Source organism: Carassius gibelio, chromosome B3 (genome assembly GCF_023724105.1).
Source record: "Carassius gibelio isolate Cgi1373 ecotype wild population from Czech Republic chromosome B3, carGib1.2-hapl.c, whole genome shotgun sequence".
NCBI lineage: Eukaryota > Metazoa > Chordata > Actinopteri > Cypriniformes > Cyprinidae > Carassius > Carassius gibelio.
In genome coordinates this window covers 1,349,589-1,371,521 of record NC_068398.1, presented here as the reverse complement: position 1 = coordinate 1,371,521, position 21,933 = coordinate 1,349,589, and the positions used below count along the sequence as shown (strand labels likewise).

The 21,933-nt window shown below is 42.8% G+C and overlaps 1 protein-coding gene across 1 annotated transcript; it reads left to right on the top strand.

The window, feature by feature from the left end:
* The first annotated feature begins 7,220 nt into the window (after positions 1–7,220).
* Positions 7,221–20,772, top strand: LOC127952015 (interferon-induced very large GTPase 1-like). The gene is made up of 5 exons (XM_052550242.1): positions 7,221–7,254; positions 8,798–8,932; positions 13,097–14,115; positions 17,244–20,140; positions 20,487–20,772. The coding sequence occupies exons 1-5, from the start codon at positions 7,221–7,223 to the stop codon at positions 20,770–20,772; spliced, it is 4,371 nt and encodes a 1,456-aa protein (XP_052406202.1).
* Positions 20,773–21,933: the final 1,161 nt, after the last annotated feature.

Here is a 21,933-nt window from a genome sequence, read left to right as displayed (position 1 = left end):
TGCAGTGAGAGGAGCAGGAGAAGTGAGAGATGCAGGAGCAGTGAGAGGAGCAGTGAGAGGTGCAGGGAGAGGTGCAGGAGCAGTGAGAGATGCAGTGAGGGGAGCAGGAGCAGGGAGAGGTGCAGGAGCAGTGAGAGGAGCAGGAGCAGTGAGAGATGCAGTGAGAGGAGCAGGAGCAGTGAGAGGAGCAATGAGAGGAGCAGGAGCAGTGAGAGATGCAGTGAGAGGAGCAGGAGCAGTGAGAGATACAGTGAGAGGAGCAGGAGCAGTGAGAGGAGCAGTGAGAGGAGCAGCAGCAGTGAGAGATGCATTGAGAGGAGCAGGAGCAGTGAGAGGAGCAGTGAGAGGAGCAGTGAGTGGAGCAGGAGCAGCGAGAGGAACAGTGAGAGGAGCAGGAGCAGTGAGAGATACATTGAGAGGTGCAGGAGCAGTGAGAGGAGCAGGAGCATTGAGAGGTGCAGGAGCAGTGAGAGGTGCAGGAGCAGTGAGGGGAGCAGGAGCAGCGAGAGGAACAGTGAGAGGAGCAGGAGCAGTGAGAGATACATTGAGAGGTGCAGGAGCAGTGAGAGGAGCAGGAGCATTGAGAGGTGCAGGAGCAGTGAGAGGAGCAGGAGCAGTGAGGGGAGCAGTGAGAGGAGCAGGAGCAGTGAGAGATACATTGAGAGGAGCAGGAGAAGTGAGAGGAGCAGGAGCAGTGAGTGGAGTAGGAGCAGTGAGAGATACATTGAGAGGAGCCGGAGCAGTGAGAGGAGCAGGAGCAGTGAGTGGAGCAGGAGCAGTGAGAGATACATTGAGAGGAGCAGGAGCAGTGAGAGGAGCAGTGAGAGGAGCAGGAGCAGTGAGAGATACATTGAGAGGAGCAGGAGCAGTGAGAGGAGCAGGAGCTGTGAGTGGAGCAGGAGCAGTGAGAGATACATTGAGAGGAGCAGGAGCAGCGAGAGGAGCAGGAGCAGTTAGAGGAGCAGGAGCAGTGAGAGATACATTGAGAGGAGCAGGAGCAGCGAGAGGAGCAGGAGCAGTGAGAGATACATTGAGAGGAGCAGGAGCAGTGAGAGGAGCAGGAGCAGTGAGTGGAGCAGGAGCAGTGATAGGATCAGGAGCAGTGAGAGATACATTGAGAGGAGCAGGAGCAGTGAGAGGAGCAGGAGCAGTGAGAGGAGCAGGAGCAGTGAGTGGAGCAGGAGCAGTGAGAGATACATTGACAGGAGCAGGAGCAGTGAGAGGAGCAGGAGCAGTGAGAGGAGCAGTGAGAGGAGCAGGAGCAGTGAGAGATACATTGAGAGGAGCAGGAGCAGTGAGAGGAGCAGGAGCAGTGAGTGGAGCAGGAGCAGTGAGAGATACATTGAGAGGAGCAGGAGCAGTGAGAGGAGCAGGAGCAGTGAGAGGAGCAGGAGCAGTGAGAGATACATTGAGAGGAGCAGGAGCAGTGAGAGATACAGTGAGAGGAGTAGGAGCAGTGAGAGGAGCAGGAGCAGTGAGAGATACAGTGAGAGGAGTAGGAGCAGTGAGAGATACAGTGAGAGGAGCAGGAGCAGTGAGAGGAGCAGGAGCAGTGAGAGATACATTGAGAGGAGCAGGAGCAGGAGCAGTGAGAGGAGCAGGAGCAGTGAGAGATACATTGAGAGGAGCAGGAGCAGTGAGAGGAGCAGGAGCAGTGAGTGAAGCAGGAGCAGTGAGAGATACATTGAGAGGAGCAGGAGCAGTGAGTGGAGCAGGAGCAGTGAGAGCTTGTTTTTATTTTACTCCCCCCCCCCCCCCCTTTTTTTTATCTGGGCTTTTTGCTGTTGTTGTTTTTTTGTTCAGAATGCTCTTATGTGTTTCATGGATATTTTGTTCACTGTAGGCAATACTGTCGAACCTGTTCTGTTCTATCATACCGTGTTTCTACTGTACCTCCTGCAGTAAACAGTAAAGGAAAAAATAGCTTTTAACTCGAATGCTTTTGAATGTGAACATTACTGTACATTTGGACATACAGTTCCTAACCAAGAAATTTAGTATAAAACGGTGAATTGCATGTTTTGCATGCAAATACCTGTAAAACTGAGACTGAAAAGTCTATGCAGTTTTTGTAATGTCAACAATAGCCAGTATTTTGAAACTTGGTGTACTTTGATTGACTGCATGTACCTTTTGAGGTGAAAACAAGTGTTATTCTTTGACAGAATAATTTAATTTTGAGTCAGATTCCCAGTGTTTTGGTAAAGTTGGTGTGTGCAGAGAAAGATGTGTTCTATTTTGAAATGAAGATTTAGTATATATTTAACAAAATGTGTTTTTGAGAAGAAAATTATCCATTTGACCAATTGTGTTTTGTAGGTGTTAGTCTGTGTTAAGAGTTTAGAAAAAGTGTCTGAAGTATGGTTAAGCGCTTGCTAGCGATTGAAAAAAACTGTAATTCAATGGCCAGTCATCAATTATTCCTTATTCATATAATTCAGAGAGTGTCTTATTTCTGTCATATATGAGACTCACAGCAGTTTTGCAGGACGATCTTCATGATCTATAGATTCCCAACAGAAAACTGAACAAACTACAGATAGAAGAGTGAAGGAGCTTCACATAGTCTGTATGAATGAACATGAAAATACCTACAATTTCTTACAGGACGATGAAGAGAGACATCAGGAGTCAGAGAAGAATATCAGATAAAAACTGAAGAAAGAGACGAATATCAACATGTCCACCACAGAAACCAGAGGTGAAAATCAGAACAGAGATTCAAATTATTCTTCAATCCATTATTTCAAGAGAATTGATGATTTGATGAGAGTCAAATATAAATGTAAGACTTCTGTTTCTTACAGTGATTGTTTCCCACAATCCTCCTCGCAGGAGAAAAAAGAGCAAAAGCCCACCTCCTCCTGATAGTAAGTCTTTAAAAAGATGAACTGATACTTGAAGTGATGAAGAATGTGTGGAAACTGTGAACAGTTTATTAACCTTCAAAACTTGACTTAAACTAAACCTCAAATATGCCTCTTACTGGTGCATTCTATTTTATTTTTATTTCTGTGATGTTTTGTGATCATGAAGTGTTACATGTGTTTCAGTGAGTGTTCTGAGGATTGTTCTTCTTGGGAAGAGTGTGTCTGAAAATAGTCTGGTGGGGAACTTCATCTTAGGAAGAGCAGCGTTTGACAGTGAAGCTTCTCCAGATGTTGTAGAGAGAGTCGGAGGAAGACTGAAGGACAGACACCTGATCATCATTAACAGTCCTCAGCTTCTCCAGAGGAACATCTCAGATCATCAGATCACACAGAAAGTGAGAGAGTGTGTGTTTCTCTCTGATCCCGGACCTCATGTCTTCATAGTCATACTGCAGTATAAAGATTTCACTAAGAAGGACTTGAGTAGAGTGAAACAAGTGCTGAAAGAATTTAATGATCAGGACAAGTTCAGCATAACAATGATAAAAAAAATTGCTGCTCTGAGATTTTTTAAAGAATAAAGAAGTTACTGAAAGAACAAGAAATAAATGATGAATATCTCAGATGTGAGACGTTGAAGAAAACCCAAGAGTTTTGCTCAACAGTTGACAGAGAATACAGTGGATCGGTGCATTCTGAAGTCAAAGAGAAAAAGGAGGAACAAAGCGGTGAGATTCCCAGCACTGTTAGGTCTCCATCATTGTGTTTGCCTTATATATAGTGAGCTTGAAATATAGTAGACACTTATGTCACAAATAAAAAAAAAAAAATGCAAATGCAAATAAATAGCAAAATATAATAATAATAATAATAATAATAATAACATATAAGAAAATTTACATTTCCAAATCATGTAATAATAATGTTAAATTATTATTAATAGTATTATTATTATTATTATTATTTACAAGATGAGTGACTCAACAAAAATCATGTCTTATATCACAGTACATGTAATTTTATATAATCTCAACACGTCACAGAAAAGTTTAAATTACTGGAGGTTTAAATATTCAAGTATAAATATTTAGTTTATATTACTGATTGTATACTGTGTGTGTGTGTATGTGTATACACACACACACACACACACACAGGTACACAATAAATTAGAATGTTGCGGAAAAGTAAATTTATTTCAGTAATTCAACTCAAATTGTGAAACTCATGTATTAAATTCAGTGCTCAAAGACTGAAGTAGCCCAGGTTTCCTTTCAGTCGGTCACTCTTGACGCCACGTCGGTGACCGTCGAGAATGGGATATCGCTTCGATAGACCAATCTACTTCGAGTAGGGTGACCACCTGCTAATAAGCCGAAGGGGGGACAAGGGGTATGTTTCTGAGGGACAATGTGGGACAATGCCTCTAGCACATACCACCTTACATGGTATATTAATAATGCCCTATTCCCCTAAACATGTGAAATTGCTGATGTATGCTCATGACAGAATTGACAGATGCACTTTCACTTACGATTTACTTTAGCTATTTTATTTATTTTTCATTACAATTTATTTAAATAAATTATAATATAAAATTATAGGATTAAAATGAATTGTAGTTGCTCAACACCACAGGAACAGTTAAAAAAAAGTCTAAACTCACAACTCCAGAGGTTCACAGAAAGAGAAGGGGGAGAAAGGATGGTGAACTTGCATGTAAAGGCAGGCGCATGAAAAAAAAAAAAAGTTTGAAACAGGACACACCTTCTCTTTTTTTAATTGATGATGGCCATGCCTCAGAGTCTCTTTCTCCATTTTTCGAATTGGAAAGCATGCATCTAAAAGTTCCTTCCCAGTGTGTTTGGTATGCACGTGCGCTGTCATGACAACAACGAAAAAGTTGACAACAACCTAGTCAGCAGTTAAACTGAGGGGTGGGTGTGGCAACAGTAGCGTGCTGAACTGTCAAGTAATGTTCATTTGGCTGCCTGGAGCTCGAGGATATAGAGCGACCAACTTTTTTTGAGCAAGCATTCATTATGCGTGACACAGACTCAATTTGTGGGACGCATGAATTGGGCTTCAAACGCTGTGTGCGTACGCGCTAAGCGGGACGGGTGGTCCCCCTAACTTCGAGTGTAAACTAAACAAGCCAATGTATATTGGCATGCAATTATTGCATGCAGCTGCTGCTGATCACAGAGTGAGTATAAGAAGGCAGCAGGTGCAATGCATACCTGCTTTTCGCTTCTGAGCCGAGCTTTAGTATTGTTCTGTTCAACTGTGCCTGCTGTGAACTACGAGTTCAGCACGCTCTCAGAATCTGTGTGTTGGTGAGACGGCGCTTCAGAGGCAGTCGTTCCTGTGTTGAGTGGATTGCACACTTCAGGCTGCACTACCTCTGTCGTGTTGCCAGTTGCCAAGCCACCTCAGCACTAAAAGAGTGTTTCATAAAGAGCAAATTTATCTAACGGAGCTTCACGGTTGCGTCTTTGTAAAGATGACAGATCATCCTCATAAGGATGCAGTTTCACCCGTGCGTTTCTGGGTGTGGTCATTACCTGGCAACGGGTGATGTCTCGATCGCTGCCTCACGTGTCTGGGCATCTAGCATGCGGAGGTGGCCTTCGTGGATGAGTCATGTTCCAACTGCAGGAAGATGACTATCTCAGAAATGCAAACCAGACTCTGCTACCTTCAGGGGGGCAGAGTCCTGTTGCCGCTGCCATGATCTGGGGCTGGTTCTGGCAGCCAACAGACGAAAACCACTTCCGGCAGTAGCGTGGGTGGTTTGAGGATTACCCCCGACCAGGTGTTGATTCTCAAACCTTATAAACAGTAACTTAAGTAACACTCATACTCTTTTTGCCACTGCTGAGAGACTGACAACCCCCCCCCAAGTCAGATTCCCAGTGAAATGCTCTCAGACAGCAAATGCAATGAGTTTGCTTCTGTCAGGATGGCCTCGGAACACAGATGGTTGGTGAATTCAGAACAGTGTTTATTTTAAAAGGTACAAGTGCTAAGTGAATTTTCAGTTCTTTGAGTGCACAATGAAACTCTGTTCTTAAACTTCAGGCTGTATGGTAATCACATGGATCGGGATATCACATAGAGGAGTCTGCTCCGAACATGGATGTCAAAGCCACAGTCACTGATCGCTCAGTAATGTTCTCTTCCTTCTTAGAAGCCAAAGACAGTACCAGCTTGGGATAATCACAGGAGACTACATCGACCGTCGAATCACTTGACATTCCACAGAGATCCGCGGTCCTGGGAACAGCAGAACAAGGACACAGTTTAGCGTAACACAAAGGTGAGTATACGTTACGTCTGGCTTGCAGGAGCTTAGGAGACAACTTCTAGTACACTGTTCCTTTTGGAGGCTTGACGGGATGCGGGGCAGGTGTGGCTGGTTAATCAGGGGATTGTGAGCGTTGGTGATTGGTGGAGACTGGGCTTGCCAGATCTCTGACACTACCCCCTCTCCAGGGTCCAGGCCAGCAGACCCAACTCTCTGACGCTGTGGGGGTCTGCTTCTGGGTCGTGGAGCGGGTTTTTCGGGATGCTGAGTATGAAAGTCTGTGTGCAGGTTGGGGTCGAGGATATCTTGATGAGGTACCCAACATCTTTCCTCTGGTCCATAGTCCTCCCAGTCAACCAGATACTCCAGTCGCCCACCACGTATACATTGAAACGGGTTAGGTTATTGGATGATTGACGGAGTGATTTTTGAGCGTACTTCTGATGGCAAAATGTCCGTAAGAAGCGACTGATGTCCTGAATTTTGCATTCAGTTTATCCATTTGCCTGGGGAATATAGCCTGAAGTGAGACTGACAGTGCCATTGAGTAATGAGAAGAATGCCCGCCATACCTGGGAAATTAATTGTGGTCCTCAATCAGACACGAGGTCTTCTGGGATTCCAAAGTTCCGAAACACGTTCGAAAAGGAGTTCAGCAGTCTCAAAGGCTGTGGGAAGAGCTCATAATGGGATTAGTTTGAAAGCCTTGGAAAATCTGTCAATGGTTACTAAGATACATGTCTTGTCATCAGAAACAGGGAGGTCAGTGACAAAATCTACCCCGATGTGAGACCAAGGACGCTGTGGAATAGGTAAGGGAACTAACTTTCCTGTGGGTAGCTGTTGTGGAACTTTGGTCATGACACAGAGAACACATCCCCGGATGAACTGGATGTCCTTGATCATTCTTGGCCACCAGTGCTTGCTCTGCAGAGTAGTAAGAGTTTTATTAACACCGGGGTGACCTGTTCCCACTGAAGAATGTACCTGGGAGATTAGAGCCTTGCGATGATCCTCGGATACAAAAACCTTACCAGGTAGGCATGCGGGTGGAATGGGCTGCTGCTGAGCTTGCTCGTAAAGCATTTAATTGAAGTCCCATTGAATAGGATTAACAAACAGCTTGGTGGGTAAGATAGGCTCTGGCTCGTCAGGGGTTCCCTCCAGGGCGTGGAGATGAGACTAAGCGATCTGAAAGTGAAATCTGGTGAAGAATAAAGCCCACCTAGCTTGACGAGGGTTGAGTCTCTTGGCATCCTTTAGATATTGGAGGTTCTTATGATCCGTCAGCACAAGAAACGGTTGTAGGACCCCCTACAGCCAGTGTCTCCACTCTTCTAAAGCAAGTTTTACCGCCAGGAGTTCTCAGTTGCCTATATCATAGTTTCTCTCCGCAGGAGACAGCTTCCTAGAGAAAAAGGCACAGGGCATAGGCTTAGCGATATTGTCTGAATATTGGAACAGGATGGCACCGATGCCCGTTTTGAGAGTAATTGGTGCAATCTGAGATGTTACGTACTCCTTATTGATTCCTTCTCCTGTGACTGCGAAGATGGAATAGGGTGTTGAAGTTCTAGTCTTTTGGAGCCGATGAGTTTTAACAAATTTCCCTGAAATGAAATTTCCAGCTGATCCGGAGTCAACAATGGCAGGAGCCTCGACATTGAGACCTGTAAACTTCAAATTCACATAGATGGTTAGTGGGATTGAAACAGAGGAAGGACTGAACTCACCACTAACCGTGGAGGACGAGATGGACAGGTGCGTATGAAATGGTCTCCTTTCCCGCAGAACAGTCACAATCTTTGCTCTCTACGACGATTTCATTCCTCTGGAGATAATTGTTGGGAATCTACTTGCATCTCTACTGGGGGTGGCCTAGGAGTTTTCTCAGGTACGTTTTAGCGAGGAACATTATCCACTGCGTGTGCTTCTCGTTAGCAAGACTGTGACCTTAGGTGAACCCGAAGAGCTTGCTGCATGAATTTTTCCAATCCCATATTGTCATCATATATGGAGAGCTGGAGTTGGAGTCCGGGAATTATTCCATGTCGATATACAGTGAGTAGGGACTTTTCATTCCATCCACTTGCTGCGGCCAAAGTGTGAATCTCAAGGGAATACTCTGAGACAGTCCTTTTTCCCTGTCGCAGATTTAAAAGCTGATCGCTGACCGAAGAATCCCCACCGGACGTCCAAAAATTTATATGAAATGGCCAATGAAATTCTGTTAGGAGGAGGTAATTGTGGATTCTTGGAACCATAGTGCTTCGGCCCATCTCAGTACTGGTCCAGACAATTGCTGTATGATAAAAGAGATCTTTGATCTTTCCGTAGCGTACTGGTGTGCATGCTGCTCGAGAGCAACAGAACATTGTAGCAGGAACCCATTGTAATCTTCCTCCCTACAGGAGAAGGGCACTGGTTGGGATATCGAGCTTGCGGTATACACCAACGTGGGAGTGGGACTAGCGGAAGCTGTGGAAGCTGTGCTGAAATCATCCTTGTTGTTAGGTCAAGCCTTCTGTCAGGATGGACTCGGAACACGGATGGTTGGTGAATTCAGAACAGTGTTTATTTTAAAAGGTACAAGTGCTCTGTGAATTTTCAATTCTTTAAGTGCACAGTGAAACTCCATTCTACAAGTGCGGGCTGTATGGTTATCACATAAATGAGTCCGCTCTGCACAAGGATGTCAAAGCCACAGTCACTGATCGCTCACTAATGTTCTCTTCCTTCTTAGAAGCCAAAGACAGTACCAGCTCGGGATAATCACAGGAGACTACAGCGACCGTTGAATCACTTGACGTTCCACTGGGATCCGATGATCCACGGTCCTGGGAACAGCAGAACAAGGACACAGGTTAGCATAACACAAAGAAGTATACGTTACATCTTGCTTGCAGGAGCTTAGGAGACAACTTCGAGGAGACTGTTCCTGTTGGAGGCTTGACGGGGAACTGAGGTACAGGTGAGTGCTTTTATAGTGTCGTTGATTGGCTCTGTGATGCGGGGCAGGTGTGGCTGGTTAATAATCAGGGGATTGTGAGCGTTGGTGATTGGTGGAGACCGGGCTTGCCAGATCCCTGACAGCTTCCTTCTTTTCTGAGAAGATCATCAATGTCAGGAAGGCGATCTGGCAAAATATCGGTGCTGGTATTGCTAGATCTCAGTGCTGCGTTTGACACTGTCCATCATAACATACTACAAGAGAGACTGGAAAACTGGGTCGGGCTTTCTCGGATGGTACTCAAATGGTTCAGGTCATACTTAGAAGGGAGAGGCTATTATGTGAGTCTAGGAGAGCACAAGTCTAAGTGGATGTCCATGACATGCAGAGTCCCACAAGGGTCAATTCTTGCACCGCTCTTGTTCAGCCTGTATATACTTCCACTAAGTCCAAAAATAACCAAATTGGCAATCACAGCTATGCTGATGATACCCAGATTTACCTAGCCTTATCTTTAAATGACTACAGCCCCATTGATTACCTCTGCCAATGCATTGATGAAATTAATAGATGGATGTGCCAGAACTTTCTTCAGTTAAACGAGGAAAAAACTGAAGTCTGGAAACAAAGGTGATGTTTTCAAGGTGAATGCATACCTTGACTCTAGGTGTCAAACACCTAAAAATCAAGTCAGGAATCATGGTGTGATTCTAGAGACAGACCTTAGTTTCAGTAGTCATCACAACGCAGTAACTAAATCAGCATACTATTATTTAAAAAAACATTTCAAGAATTAGATGTTTTGTTTCCAGTTAAGTCTTGGAGAAACTTGTTCATGCCTTCATCAGCAGCAGGGTGGACTATTGTAATGGGCTCCTCACCGGCCTTCCCAAAAAGACCATTAGACAGCTGCCGCTCATCCAGAACGCTGCTGCCAGGATTCTGACTAGAACCAGAAAATCTGAGCATATCACACCAGTCCTCAGGTCCTTACACTAGCTTTCAGTTACATTTAGGATTGAGAAGTACTTTTAATCATGTATAAGTCACCAAATGACCTAGGACCGGAATATATTGCAGATATGCTCACTGAATATAAACCTAACAGACCACAGATTCCTCGTTTAGTTACTATGCCGCCCGCAGTTGGAATCAACTTCCAGAAGATATCAGATGTGCTAAAACACTGGCCGCATTTAAATCTAGACTTAAAACTCATCTGTTTAGCTGTGCATTTCTTGAATGACCACTGTGCAATGTCCGAACTGATTGCACTGTATTTTCACTGTTTTTTTTTATATAAAATAATTTTCTGTTTCTAAGTGTTTTTAAATTCACTTTATATGAGTACATTTTAAATCATTCTAAAACTTTAAAAATCACTCACACTTATTATTATTTTTTTCATATGACAAAATATTTACAAATTAAAACCTAAATAGGGACATAGTAGTATACTTAAAGTATGATGTAAAGTTCACTTAAAGAAAACGTATGGTTATACTTGCAGTATAAAATATGACTATAATGATTAATGAAACTATACTTTAAAGTGTACAAAGTATTTAATTAGTAAACTATCAGTATACCTATTGAGAGTGAGGAGTTGTCGTCACAGTAAAGAGCCCCTGTCCTCGATATCACCATGTTGGCAGGATACCGGCGGCAAAACATGATTGTTTACGTGTGTTGTTAACTCGGTAGTAGAGGAGCTTATCGCAATTCCACACTGTTTTACCATGCCTGGATGTCACTGCTGCGTTAAAAACTGCTCCAGTACCTCACAAGATACATATGGGAAACATAGGAACAATGGAATACAGTTTTTTAGGTTACTGAAATGGACACAGCATCAGTCTTCAGCCTCATCTGAATCTCATACACCTTGCATTCACGCTGTTAATGGCTTTAATCTAACCAGGACATTTACATCTTGCAGTCACACATTTAACTACCCTAGCTAACCCAGAACTGGCTTGTCCACTTTGCAGCCCCCAACACCCACCACAAAAAACTGGTACAATATGTGTCATTGGGCTAAAATCAAATTACAACTAAATAACGTTACCTAAACTTACACAGCTTTAGCCTACATCAAAACATGTTGGAAACGTTTGTGTACATTGAACATCTCGTTACAATCTAGTGTTTACGAAAGAGTCACAGTTAATTACTTTGTCATTTTGGTCAATAAGTGTCTGCTAAATGCAATGTAATTACAACACACTAAAATGCATGTGAAGAAACTTACTTTGGCCAGTACAACGCTGTTTTCACCACTTGGAGGCTTGTAGATAGACCCAGCCACAGCAGAAAGCCTCGTAACTTTCCAAAGACTTGTGGCTTTTAAACTCCTGCATTGTGTAGTAACGTACACCAAAAAAAGATAATTCACAATGTCCATATATGTGCTTGGAGGTATGGTCCAGGTCTCTGTGCCATTCGGTTGCAGTAAAAGCTTGTATGGGTCGATATTTTGGATGCCTGAGAGCTGTTTTATTCCTGTAAAGTCCCTTTTCTTTCGCCTAATCTTTTTGCATTGCTTTACTTTTTTCCTTTTCTTTCTTTTATTTGTAGACCCATCTCTGTTTTGCCGAAGTAATAAATAAATATGCAAAAATTAAAGCACTCTGGAACGTTGCGCCTCCGCGAGATTCTGAAGGCGTTGCCCCTGGCAACCTATAGCATCTCCTACCATCATGGCCGACTGGCTCAGACCCCGCCCAAATAAACCCAAATCGGCACGTGACTCCTCACTCTCAATAGGTTCACTTTTAGTGTAATTGCAGTGCAAACTAAAAGCATACATGTAAACCAGTTATAACATATACTTTTATATACTAGAAAGTGAGTATTGAAAGTGTATTGAAAGTGAGTATTGAAACAGTTACACGTTGTTAAATTGTTAAGTATTAAAATGGTCCCATTCTACATCGCTGCCACCACAAGTTTTCTCAGTCCTCCTAAAGTGTTCACAGCCATGGGAAGAAATCAAATCTCTATTGTTTTACACTCAGTATATATAGGATAAAATAAGGGTATTACCATCTTTTCAACCAATAGGATATAGATTACATACCTGTTGCGTATATGCCTGAGGTATGTATATATTCAGCAAACGCTGGACATATAAGGAATAATATTGGCGTGGAACATTTCAATTTTCTGTAAAGAACAAACTAAACCCTGAAACCTGGGTCTAAAATGGTCCCCCACCTTTCTTCACCGATTCAACTCTATGTATCATATGTGCATGCACTTTTACATTGAGGTAAAGAGATACAGAACTAGAGAATAGAGAGAGAGAACACAGGTGGGAGGAGGGAGAAAAACAAGGAGAGAGAAAGGGAGGGCAGGAGTAAGAAGACAACAACACTCACACCCAACCTTAAGAGGAGTGAGTAATAAGGGAGGAGGGATTGCAGAGAGGCAAACTCTGATTATAATAAATTAAACTTAAAGTATGCTACTTCTTGGTAAGGGTATAGCTAATCATTTTACAGACCTGATGTTTATTAGTTGTTAGATGTTCTCCCAGATGAAGCTTTTCAAAATAATTTGCTTTTTCAGCCCTTTGTTGCCCCCATGCCAACTTTTTTTAGACCTGTAGCAGGCATCAAATTTAAAATGAGGTCATTTAGTGGATAAAAGTGTACAATTTCTTAGATTAAGTTGTGAATAAAATATTCTGGTTGTATTAACTGTGTTTCTATTTGGTGTCACTCCTCAATTTTTCTATCATTATTTTTTTTTAACTGAGCTCAGGTTGGAATATTTCCCTGTTATGTTTCTTGTGTTGGTGAATAATTTTCTTGACACAAAATATTGCATTTATAGTGTTAATTTAAGATCACTACATACCTTTGCAAAAGGAAAGAAACTGAGTTTCTTGAATTTATTATACATATATTAATTTTTAGCCGTGTGTGTGTTTTTTTTTTTTTCTTGTTTTGTTTTTTACAATTTTAGTTTCAAAAGAAAACACAGATGAGCTGAGGATTGTACTGCTGGGAAAAACTGGAGCTGGGAAAAGTGCAACTGGAAACACAATCTTAGGAAGAAAAGCATTTACAGCAGAAACATCTCAAGAACTCAAATCTATTACTAAAGAGAGTCGAAGAGAATCATGTGAAATCAACGGTCGACGTGTCACTGTGATCGACACTCCAGGACTGTTTGATACTGAACTCAGTAATGAGGAGATCCAGAGAGAAATCACTCACTGTGTCTCCATGATCCTGCCTGGACCACATGTGTTTCTCTTACTGGTTCCACTGGGACGATTCACTAAAGAAGAAGAAACATCAGTGAAGATCATCCAAGAGACCTTCGGTGAAAACTCAGTAATGTTCACCATGGTGCTCTTCACCCGAGGAGACTTTCTGAAGAAGAAGACCATCGACCAGTGTTTGGGAAAACCTGGATCTCCTCTGATGAAGCTGATCGAAGCGTGTGGAAACAGATATCATGTGTTCAATAATAATCAGCCTGAAGACCGAACACAGGTGACTGATCTACTGCAGAAGATAGACGACATGCTGAAAGAGAACGGAGCGAGTTTCTACTCATGTAAGATGTTCAGAGAGATGGAGAGAGAGAAACAAGAACTACAGATCAAGATCCTGATGGACAGAGTCCGAGAAAGAGAGGAGGAGATGGAGAAACTGAAGAGAGAAAGAGAGGAAGAGATGGAGAAACTGAACAGAGAAAGAGAGCAAGAGATGGAGAAACTGAACAGAGAAAGAGAGCAAGAGATGGAGAAACTGAACAGAGAAAGAGAGCAAGAGATGGAGAAACTGAACAGAGAAAGAGAGGAGGAGATGGAGAAACTGAACAGAGAAAGAGAGGAGGAGATGGAGAAACTGAAGAGAGAAAGAGAGGAAGAGATGGAGAAACATGAAGAAGAGAAAGAGAGGGTAAACAGAGAAAGAGAAGAAGAGATGAAGAAACATGAAGAAGAGAAAGAGAGAGTGAAGATGATGCAGCAGGTGAGTTTACAGAGAAACACGCAAGTCTATGAGGGCCTCTTTTATAAAGTGTGTGTACACACAGATTTGATCTGTGAGTGTGTTATGCTGAAATCCACGCGAGCGCTCATATTTATAGAAACTGTTCTTGACGTGGAAAAGTGCTTAGCTTCGCATCAGGGTTTGAGCAGATGTACACTCTTTTTCATGTTGGAGTACCTCAGGTGTATGGAAATGCAGCTGTTCTAAATTAAAGAATTTGGACAATGACTTGTCATCTTTTATATCATAATGACATTAATTAGGAGTCGTTTACAAGACAGAGAGCTGAAACCATTCTGTTGTGTGAAAGTTCAAGATCATTTGTGATTCATAGATTACACGTATGAAAGAGACGCGTACATGCAGTTTCTGTATGTACGTTCATTCTGTTTTAATCATTCTGGGGGACTTTAATAAAGCCAATCTCTCCCGTGAACTGCCAAAATACAGACAGCATGTTACATGTCCCACCAGAGACAGTAATATATTGGATCACTGTTACACCACAATAAAGGATGCATATCACTCTGTTCCACGAGCAGCTTTGGGAAATTCTGATCACTGTCTGATTCATCTTATACCATCCTACAAACAGAAACTTAAATCTGCTAAACCTGTAGTAAGGACTGTGAAGAGATGGACCAGCGAAACGGAGCAGGATTTACAATCTTGTTTTGACCTCACTGATTGGAGTGTTTTTGAAGCTGCTACCACCAATCTGGACGAACTCACAGAGACTGTAACATCCTATATTAGTTTCTGTGAGGATGTTTGCATTCCTACCAGGACTTATTTAACATTCAACAATGATAAGCCATGGTTTACAGTAAAACTCAGACATCTTCGTCAGGCCAAAGAGGATGCCTACAGAAATGGGGACAGGGTCTTGTACAACCAGGCCAGGAACACACTGAACAAAGAGATCAGAGCGGCTAAAAAGAACTACGCTAAAAAGTTGGAAGACCAGTTTTCTTCCAACGACTCAACTTCAGTTTGGAGAGGACTGAGGGCCATCACAAACTACAAGACACCATCCCCTTGCACTGAGGCTAATCAACGGCTTGCTAACGACCTGAATGAGTTTTATTGCAGATTTGAAACCCCCAACACCCATTCTGACCATCTCCCTGCACAACCATTAACACCTCCTGCAATCCCCCGTTCCACACCTACTGCTCTTCAAATCTGTGAAGATGATGTGCGCCAGGTCTTCAAGAAGAACAAAAGAAGAAAAGCACCAGGCCCAGATGGTGTTACACCAGCCTGTCTGAAAATCTGTGCTGACCAGCTGGCCCCCATCTTTTCACAGATCTTCAACAGATCCCTGGAGTTGTGTGAAGTACCTTCCTGCTTTAAACGCTCCACCATCATCCCCATCCCAAAGAAACCCAAGATAACAGGACTTAACGACTACAGACCTGTGGCTCTAACGTCTGTCGTCATGAAGTCGTTTGAAAAACTGGTTCTGGGTTATCTGAAGGACATCACTGGACCCTTACTGGACCCCCTGCAGTTTGCTTACCGAGCAAACAGGTCCGTGGATGATGCAATCAACATAGGATTGCACTTCATCCTGCAACATCTGGACAAAACAGGGACTTATGTGAGGATCCTGTTTGTGGACTTTAGTTCGGCATTCAACACCATCATCCCAACAGCCCTTCAGACCAAACTGACCCAGCTCTCTGTTCCTAGCTCTATCTGTCAGTGGATCACCAGCTTTCTGACAGATAGGCAACAGCTAGTGAGACTGGGGAAATTCACATCAAACAGCTGCTCCATCAACACTGGTGCCCCTCAGGGATGTGTTCTCTCCCCTCTGCTCTTCTCCCTGTACACCAACGACTGCACCTCTAAAGACCCCTCTGTCAAGCTCCTGAAGTTTGCAGATGACACTACAGTCATCGGCCTCATTCAGGACGGTGATGAGTCTGCTTACAGACAAGAGGTTGAGCAGCTGGCTGTCTGGTGCAGTCTTAACAACCTGGAGCTGAACACGCTCAAAACAGTGGAGATGATCGTGGACTTCAGGAGAAACCCCCCTGCACTTTCCCCACTCACCATCATGAACAGCCCTGTGACTGCAGTGGAGTCATTCAGATTCCTGGGAACCACCATCTCTCAGGACCTGAAGTGGGACAATCACATTGACTCCATTGTAAAAAAGGCCCAACAAAGGTTGTATTTCCTTCGCCAGCTGAGGAAGTTTAACCTGCCACAGGAGCTGCTGAAACAGTTCTACTCAGCCGTCATTGAGTCTGTACTGTGTACTTCTATAACTGTCTGGTTTGGCTCAGCAACAAAATCAGACATCAGAAGACTACAGAGAACTGTTCGGACTGCTGAAAGGATTATTGGTGCTCCCCTGCCCACCCTTCAAGAACTGTATACATCCAGAGTGAGGAAAAGGGCTCATAAAATCACTCTGGATCCCTCACATCCAAGTCACCCCATTTTTGAACTTTTGCCATCTGGCCGGCGTCTCAGAGCCGCAAATACCAGAACAGCAAGGCACAAAAACAGTTTCTTCCCCCAGGCAATCTACCTCATGAACAGTTAAATGTTCCCCACTTATGCTTATGCAAACAAGTGCAACATCCTTATATTTATTTGTTACCCCTCCATCCTAGTACATCCCTGCATCTTTTTCAATCCTATTCCATTATCATTTATAGCACAATTGTATATACACTTATTTATTTGACTACCTTTTTTTTTTTTTTTGTCTGTGTGTTGGTGTCTCTGTGTACTGGAAGTTTATGTCACTAAAACAAATTCCTTGTATGCGCAAACATACTTGGCAATAAAGCTCTTTCTGATTCTGATTCTGATTCTGATTCTATGAATCACACATACGAATATTTGAGAGATGATCGTAAGATCAAATTTAGGATGGTTTCTGCTCAACATTTTATAAATGAGGCCCGGAGAAATCAGATTCATGTTCATCCATTTTAACACTTCAAATCTTGCAGAAATGCAGAAATATTTGATTGGTACAAAAACAAGTCTTTGATTATTTTTCTCGAATCGTCTGTGCCTTTTCCCATTGTTAATACACATGACTGAATGGAAGAACAATAAATGTTTTAAATGATTTGTTTTAGTTAATTGTATTGTCTTTAAAACAGGGAGAAAACAAGGACATAGTAACTGCAGAAGTGAGAGCTGAAAGAACAGAGCACCTGTTTCACAGACTTCATCTTCATATAAATCAAAGATTGAGAGCTGCAGATGTTCTTCAGATAACTGAGCATTCATTACAGTCTCATGAGTCTTGTGCTGAAGAAGAGCTGATTCAGACTTACATTCAGAAACTACTGAGGATGAACTACAGAGCAAGATACATTACAAATAAAGAGATCAGTGAACAACATCACACACAACAAAGAGACAGTGACTCACCTGAAGATGAGGGAGATATTTTTGAAAGCATGTATTTATCGAATGAAGGAACCAGTCAGTGTGATCTCATTCACCCGATGGATGTCCAGATGGCTGTGTTTCATTGTGCTGATGCTCTCCTGAAGCAGCTGATGGTCACTAAACTGTCCCAGTGTCAGTTCGCTCTTCCTCTGCTTGTTCCTGATCCATTCACACGACAGATTGAGTTTCCTCTCTGGACATTCAGACAAATCCACAAGAGCTGGAAGATGAGAAACACCAGCAATCAGATCATCAGTCAAACCCAGCTGATCTACAGAGCACAAACTCCAATGGTGTTCTTCTTCAGGTTTGGCTCTGTGTCTTCATCCAAGTCTCAGCTGATGAACTGTCTGATCAATGAGAAACACAACACGTTCTTCCACAGAAACTGTCCCGGCAGCAGCAGAACCAGAGTCCTGATGGACGGAGTGGTGGAGATCTCCTGGTTCTGTCCTTCTGGATCAGATCATGATAACTTCACTGAGTGTGTGGCGTTCTGTAATCTACACGGAGATGCAGGAGAACACGAGAAACAGCTGCAGATCCTCACTCACATGAGCTCAGTCAATGTTGTTCTTCTGCCACACCTGGACAAGAATGATAAAAATATGATAATACTTCAAAATCTCTACAAGCACTCAAAGCCACTCATTTGTCTCTTTACTGAGGACGAGTCAGCTCTCACTGAGATGAAGAAAGGAAAATACAAAATTGGTTTGAAAAACAGAAATCAGTCAGATGTATCTGATGAACTCAGAAGAGCTATAAATGATTGTCTCTCAGAATCATCTCACACTTTCAGACTTGAAGATGTGTCCAAACACTCAGACATCAGAGTAGATGAGGAAGATGATGATGACTGCAGGAGAGGAAGAGAAGCAGCACAGAAGATGATGAGTTTACTGGAGAAGAAAGATCTGACAGAAATCAAAGAATCATTTCTGCCTCATCAGGGGAAACTGTGGCATCAGTGGAGTCAGAAGAACAGAGAACTACATCAACCTCGAGGAGATGAAGGAGAAATGGAGATCAGTAGAAAACAAACAGAGATGAAGAAACTCCGTCAACAGCAGCATGAATCTGACATCAGTTTGTTTATGCAATTCTTTATTATAGAAATGAACTCACATTATAATCATGAGAAGATTTTCTTCCTTAAATGGCTCAGAATCCTCCTGGATGAACATACATCAGCTGATCTTTCTGCTCTACATAACAAATATAATGAGAAGTGGTCACAATTAATAAAACTGAAGGAGAACACTGATAAATCTGAACATCTCAAAGCTGCACAAGCAGAACTTGAGAGAATATCTGAGGAGATTGAAGCTGCAGCGTTTGGTGTGGAGCACATCATGAGGGAGATCGCTCAGATTTATGAATCATGTTCATCTGTGCAGAAGAACAAGAAAGACCTGAAGGACTTCTCTTCTCTCCCGAGTCTCGCAGCACAGATGATGATCTCTGGATCTCCACTGGAGCTGATGGATGGAGATGCTGCTCATGTTCCTGTGATCTGGATCTCTGCTGTTCTAGATCAACTCGTCCAGAAACTGGGAGACCAGAGAGTCTTTGTGCTGTCAGTTTTAGGGCTTCAAGGCTCTGGGAAATCCACCATGCTGAACGCCATGTTTGGACTCCAGTCTGCTGTCAGTGCTGGAAGATCAACCAGAGGAGCTTTCATGCAGCTGATCAGAGTCTCAGACGAGATGAAAACACTGATGAACACTGACTATATTCTGGTTGTTGATACTGAGGGTCTTCGTGCTCTAGAACTGTCTGGAAGATCAACAAGACATCATGACCATGAACTGGCCACATTTGTTGTAGGTCTTGGAGATCTGACACTGATCAACATCTTTGGAGAAAACCCATCTGAGATGCAGGACGTTCTTCAGATTGTTGTTCAGGCCTTCATGAGGATGAAGAAGGTCAGACTGAATCCCAGCTGTGTGTTTGTCCATCAGAACGTGTCAGACATCACAGCTGGAGAGAGAAACATGGAGAGAATGAGACGACTGCTGGAGAAACTGGATGTGATGACAAGACTCGCTGCTGAAGAGGAAGACAGTGATGCTGAGTGTTTCAGTGACGTCATTAGATTTGATGTTCAGGAAGATGTGAAGTATTTCTCTCAGCTCTGGGAAGGCAGTCCGCCCATGGCTCCACCAAACCCAAACTACTGTGAGAACATCCAAGAACTGAAGAAGACTATTATTACTTATGTCTCAAAATCAGATGGAACGAGGCTGAAAGACTTCAGAGTTCGTATTAATGATCTCTGGGAGGCATTACTGAATGAACGATTCATCTTCAGATTCAGAAATGCTCTGGAGATCTCAGCTTACAGGAAACTGGAGACAGAATACAGGAAGTGGTCCTGGAGTCTCCACAGTGCCATGATGGAAACTGAGAACAAACTACACAACATGATAGAGAATGAAGTGATTCAAGCAACATTCCAGAAAGTCCCAGAATGCATTGCGTTGCTGACGTCATGTTCCCAGACTCTATACGTGATGAGCAGCAGTGGCGCGGTCACAGCACACACCAAGCCCTGCGATCAGCACTCAGTTATGTACGAAGTGAAGTCGCGCTCTCTGGGAAAGTTCTGGAGTGTGTGAAAGTGCTAGTCGCGACGGGAGCCACAGGGATGGCGGTAGGAGCTGTTTTCAGAGCCGCAGCTCCTTTGTCAATTGTGTTGGGAGCCTCCACGATGGGCAGCGGATCGGTGGCGGGAAGCGCAATAGTAGCAGTGGCAACCAGTAACAGCGCGATGGCTCTGGGAGTGGCGACAGGCAGCGTTTTGGGAGGATCGGTGGGAGCGCTAGCAGGAACAGAGGCTGCGGGAACAAGATAAGCTGCGCCTGAAGCTATGCGGCAGGTGGGCGTGGTCGGCGCTGCAGTGGTGGGCGTGGCTGCAGGAGTGGGTGGCGCTATGGGGGGGGGTCAGCGTTGGGGGCGGTGCTACAGGGAGGAGCAATAACTGCTGGTGAAACGGTTGCATCAAATGCGGTGGTGGCTGTGGGTAACGCCAGCGTGGGAACAACCTTGCGCATCCTGAGCATCGTCAGCAAGATCGGAAGAGCAGCGACAGGAATCACGCTGGCCGGAGGACTGGTGATCCGAGTGGTGAAAGAGAAAGTTCGGTCCACTACAGGAAACAGCTACACTGAATGCAGCTCCTACGAGATCCACTGGAACAAGTGAGCGATGCAGACACAGCGTTTGCTCACTGATGTTTACGACTGCACTGCATTGCATTACGAGCACAGTGAGAAGTTATACGGAGCAGCATCAGCTATAATTTTTACTGCAGTGAGTGGATTACTAAACATTTATTAAACTAAGTTTATTTAATGTGTTTGGAATTTTTTACCAGTTTTTACTTGTTAATAGAAACCTGCGCAGTCTTATTCAGTTACGAAGCTCATTTACAGTTTAACATGCTGTTTACTGAACAAACGTGCTCTTTAAACTGACCTGCTCAGTATTGCTGGTGTTTAAATGGATCCTGACGTGTGTGTGATGAATGAGTTTGGACTGTTTTCTGAAGCTGTTGAACAAAAATAAACACATATGAATTATTCCAGACTTGTTTTGATTTATGACACAGCACCTCAGTCTCATATTTGCTATTATTTCATCAACCAAAGTCATAAGTATGTTTAATGTGACAATATTGTGAGATTTACATTAGTTATTTAACTACAGAGGAAACACAAAGTAATTATTTTTTTCATTATTACATAATATTACAGTTATATTTCACATGTAATAGAGAATACCGTTACAATAGCAGTTTAGCTTAAATGATTAAACATTTAAAAAAAACATTTCAAGTTATACATTTATATTCACATTCATATATTATTATATGTTAAGTAATAAAAATAGTTTATTTTACTGTCAGAAACTCAGGAATCATCTGCTTTCCCCCCTTAGCTGTATTTTATTATGCCAATCATGTTTTTTACATATTTCGTTAAGAGATATTTTGATGTATTTTCAAGAGAAACACATTTTATATTTCCTGACACATAAGTCTACAAAGCAGTTTTGAAAGGACTATGTTTATTAGGGTTATTATGCATTATAACACAGAAAACAACAGAAGCTAAGCTATAGTATACATTCTTTTAAAATAGGTAATCCATTACTAATATAACAATAAAAAAAAGATCTTCTAAATGTCATTCACGTCCTGTTGAAGGACTTTTATTTTTTGCATGGTAGGTTATCAAATTGACATTATGTTTAATGATTAGTTGTCAAAAGGTTAAGGTTAAGGAAATAAAAGCATGCAGGGAATAGCATATTTAAAATAGGAACTAGTTGTGTGTCATAGTTTATCCTAATCTGACAATTTAC

Excerpts from the sequence above, each read along its gene's own strand:
- LOC127952015 (XM_052550242.1), top strand. The coding sequence starts at position 7,221 with ATGCGGGTGGAATGGGCTGCTGCTGAGCTTGCTC. Across the intron at positions 14,116-17,243 it reads GAGTGAAGATGATGCAGCAG|TTAATTGTATTGTCTTTAAA; the intron begins GTGAGTTTACAG and ends GATTTGTTTTAG. Across the intron at positions 20,141-20,486 it reads TGCGATCAGCACTCAGTTAT|GAGTGGGTGGCGCTATGGGG; the intron begins GTACGAAGTGAA and ends GCGTGGCTGCAG.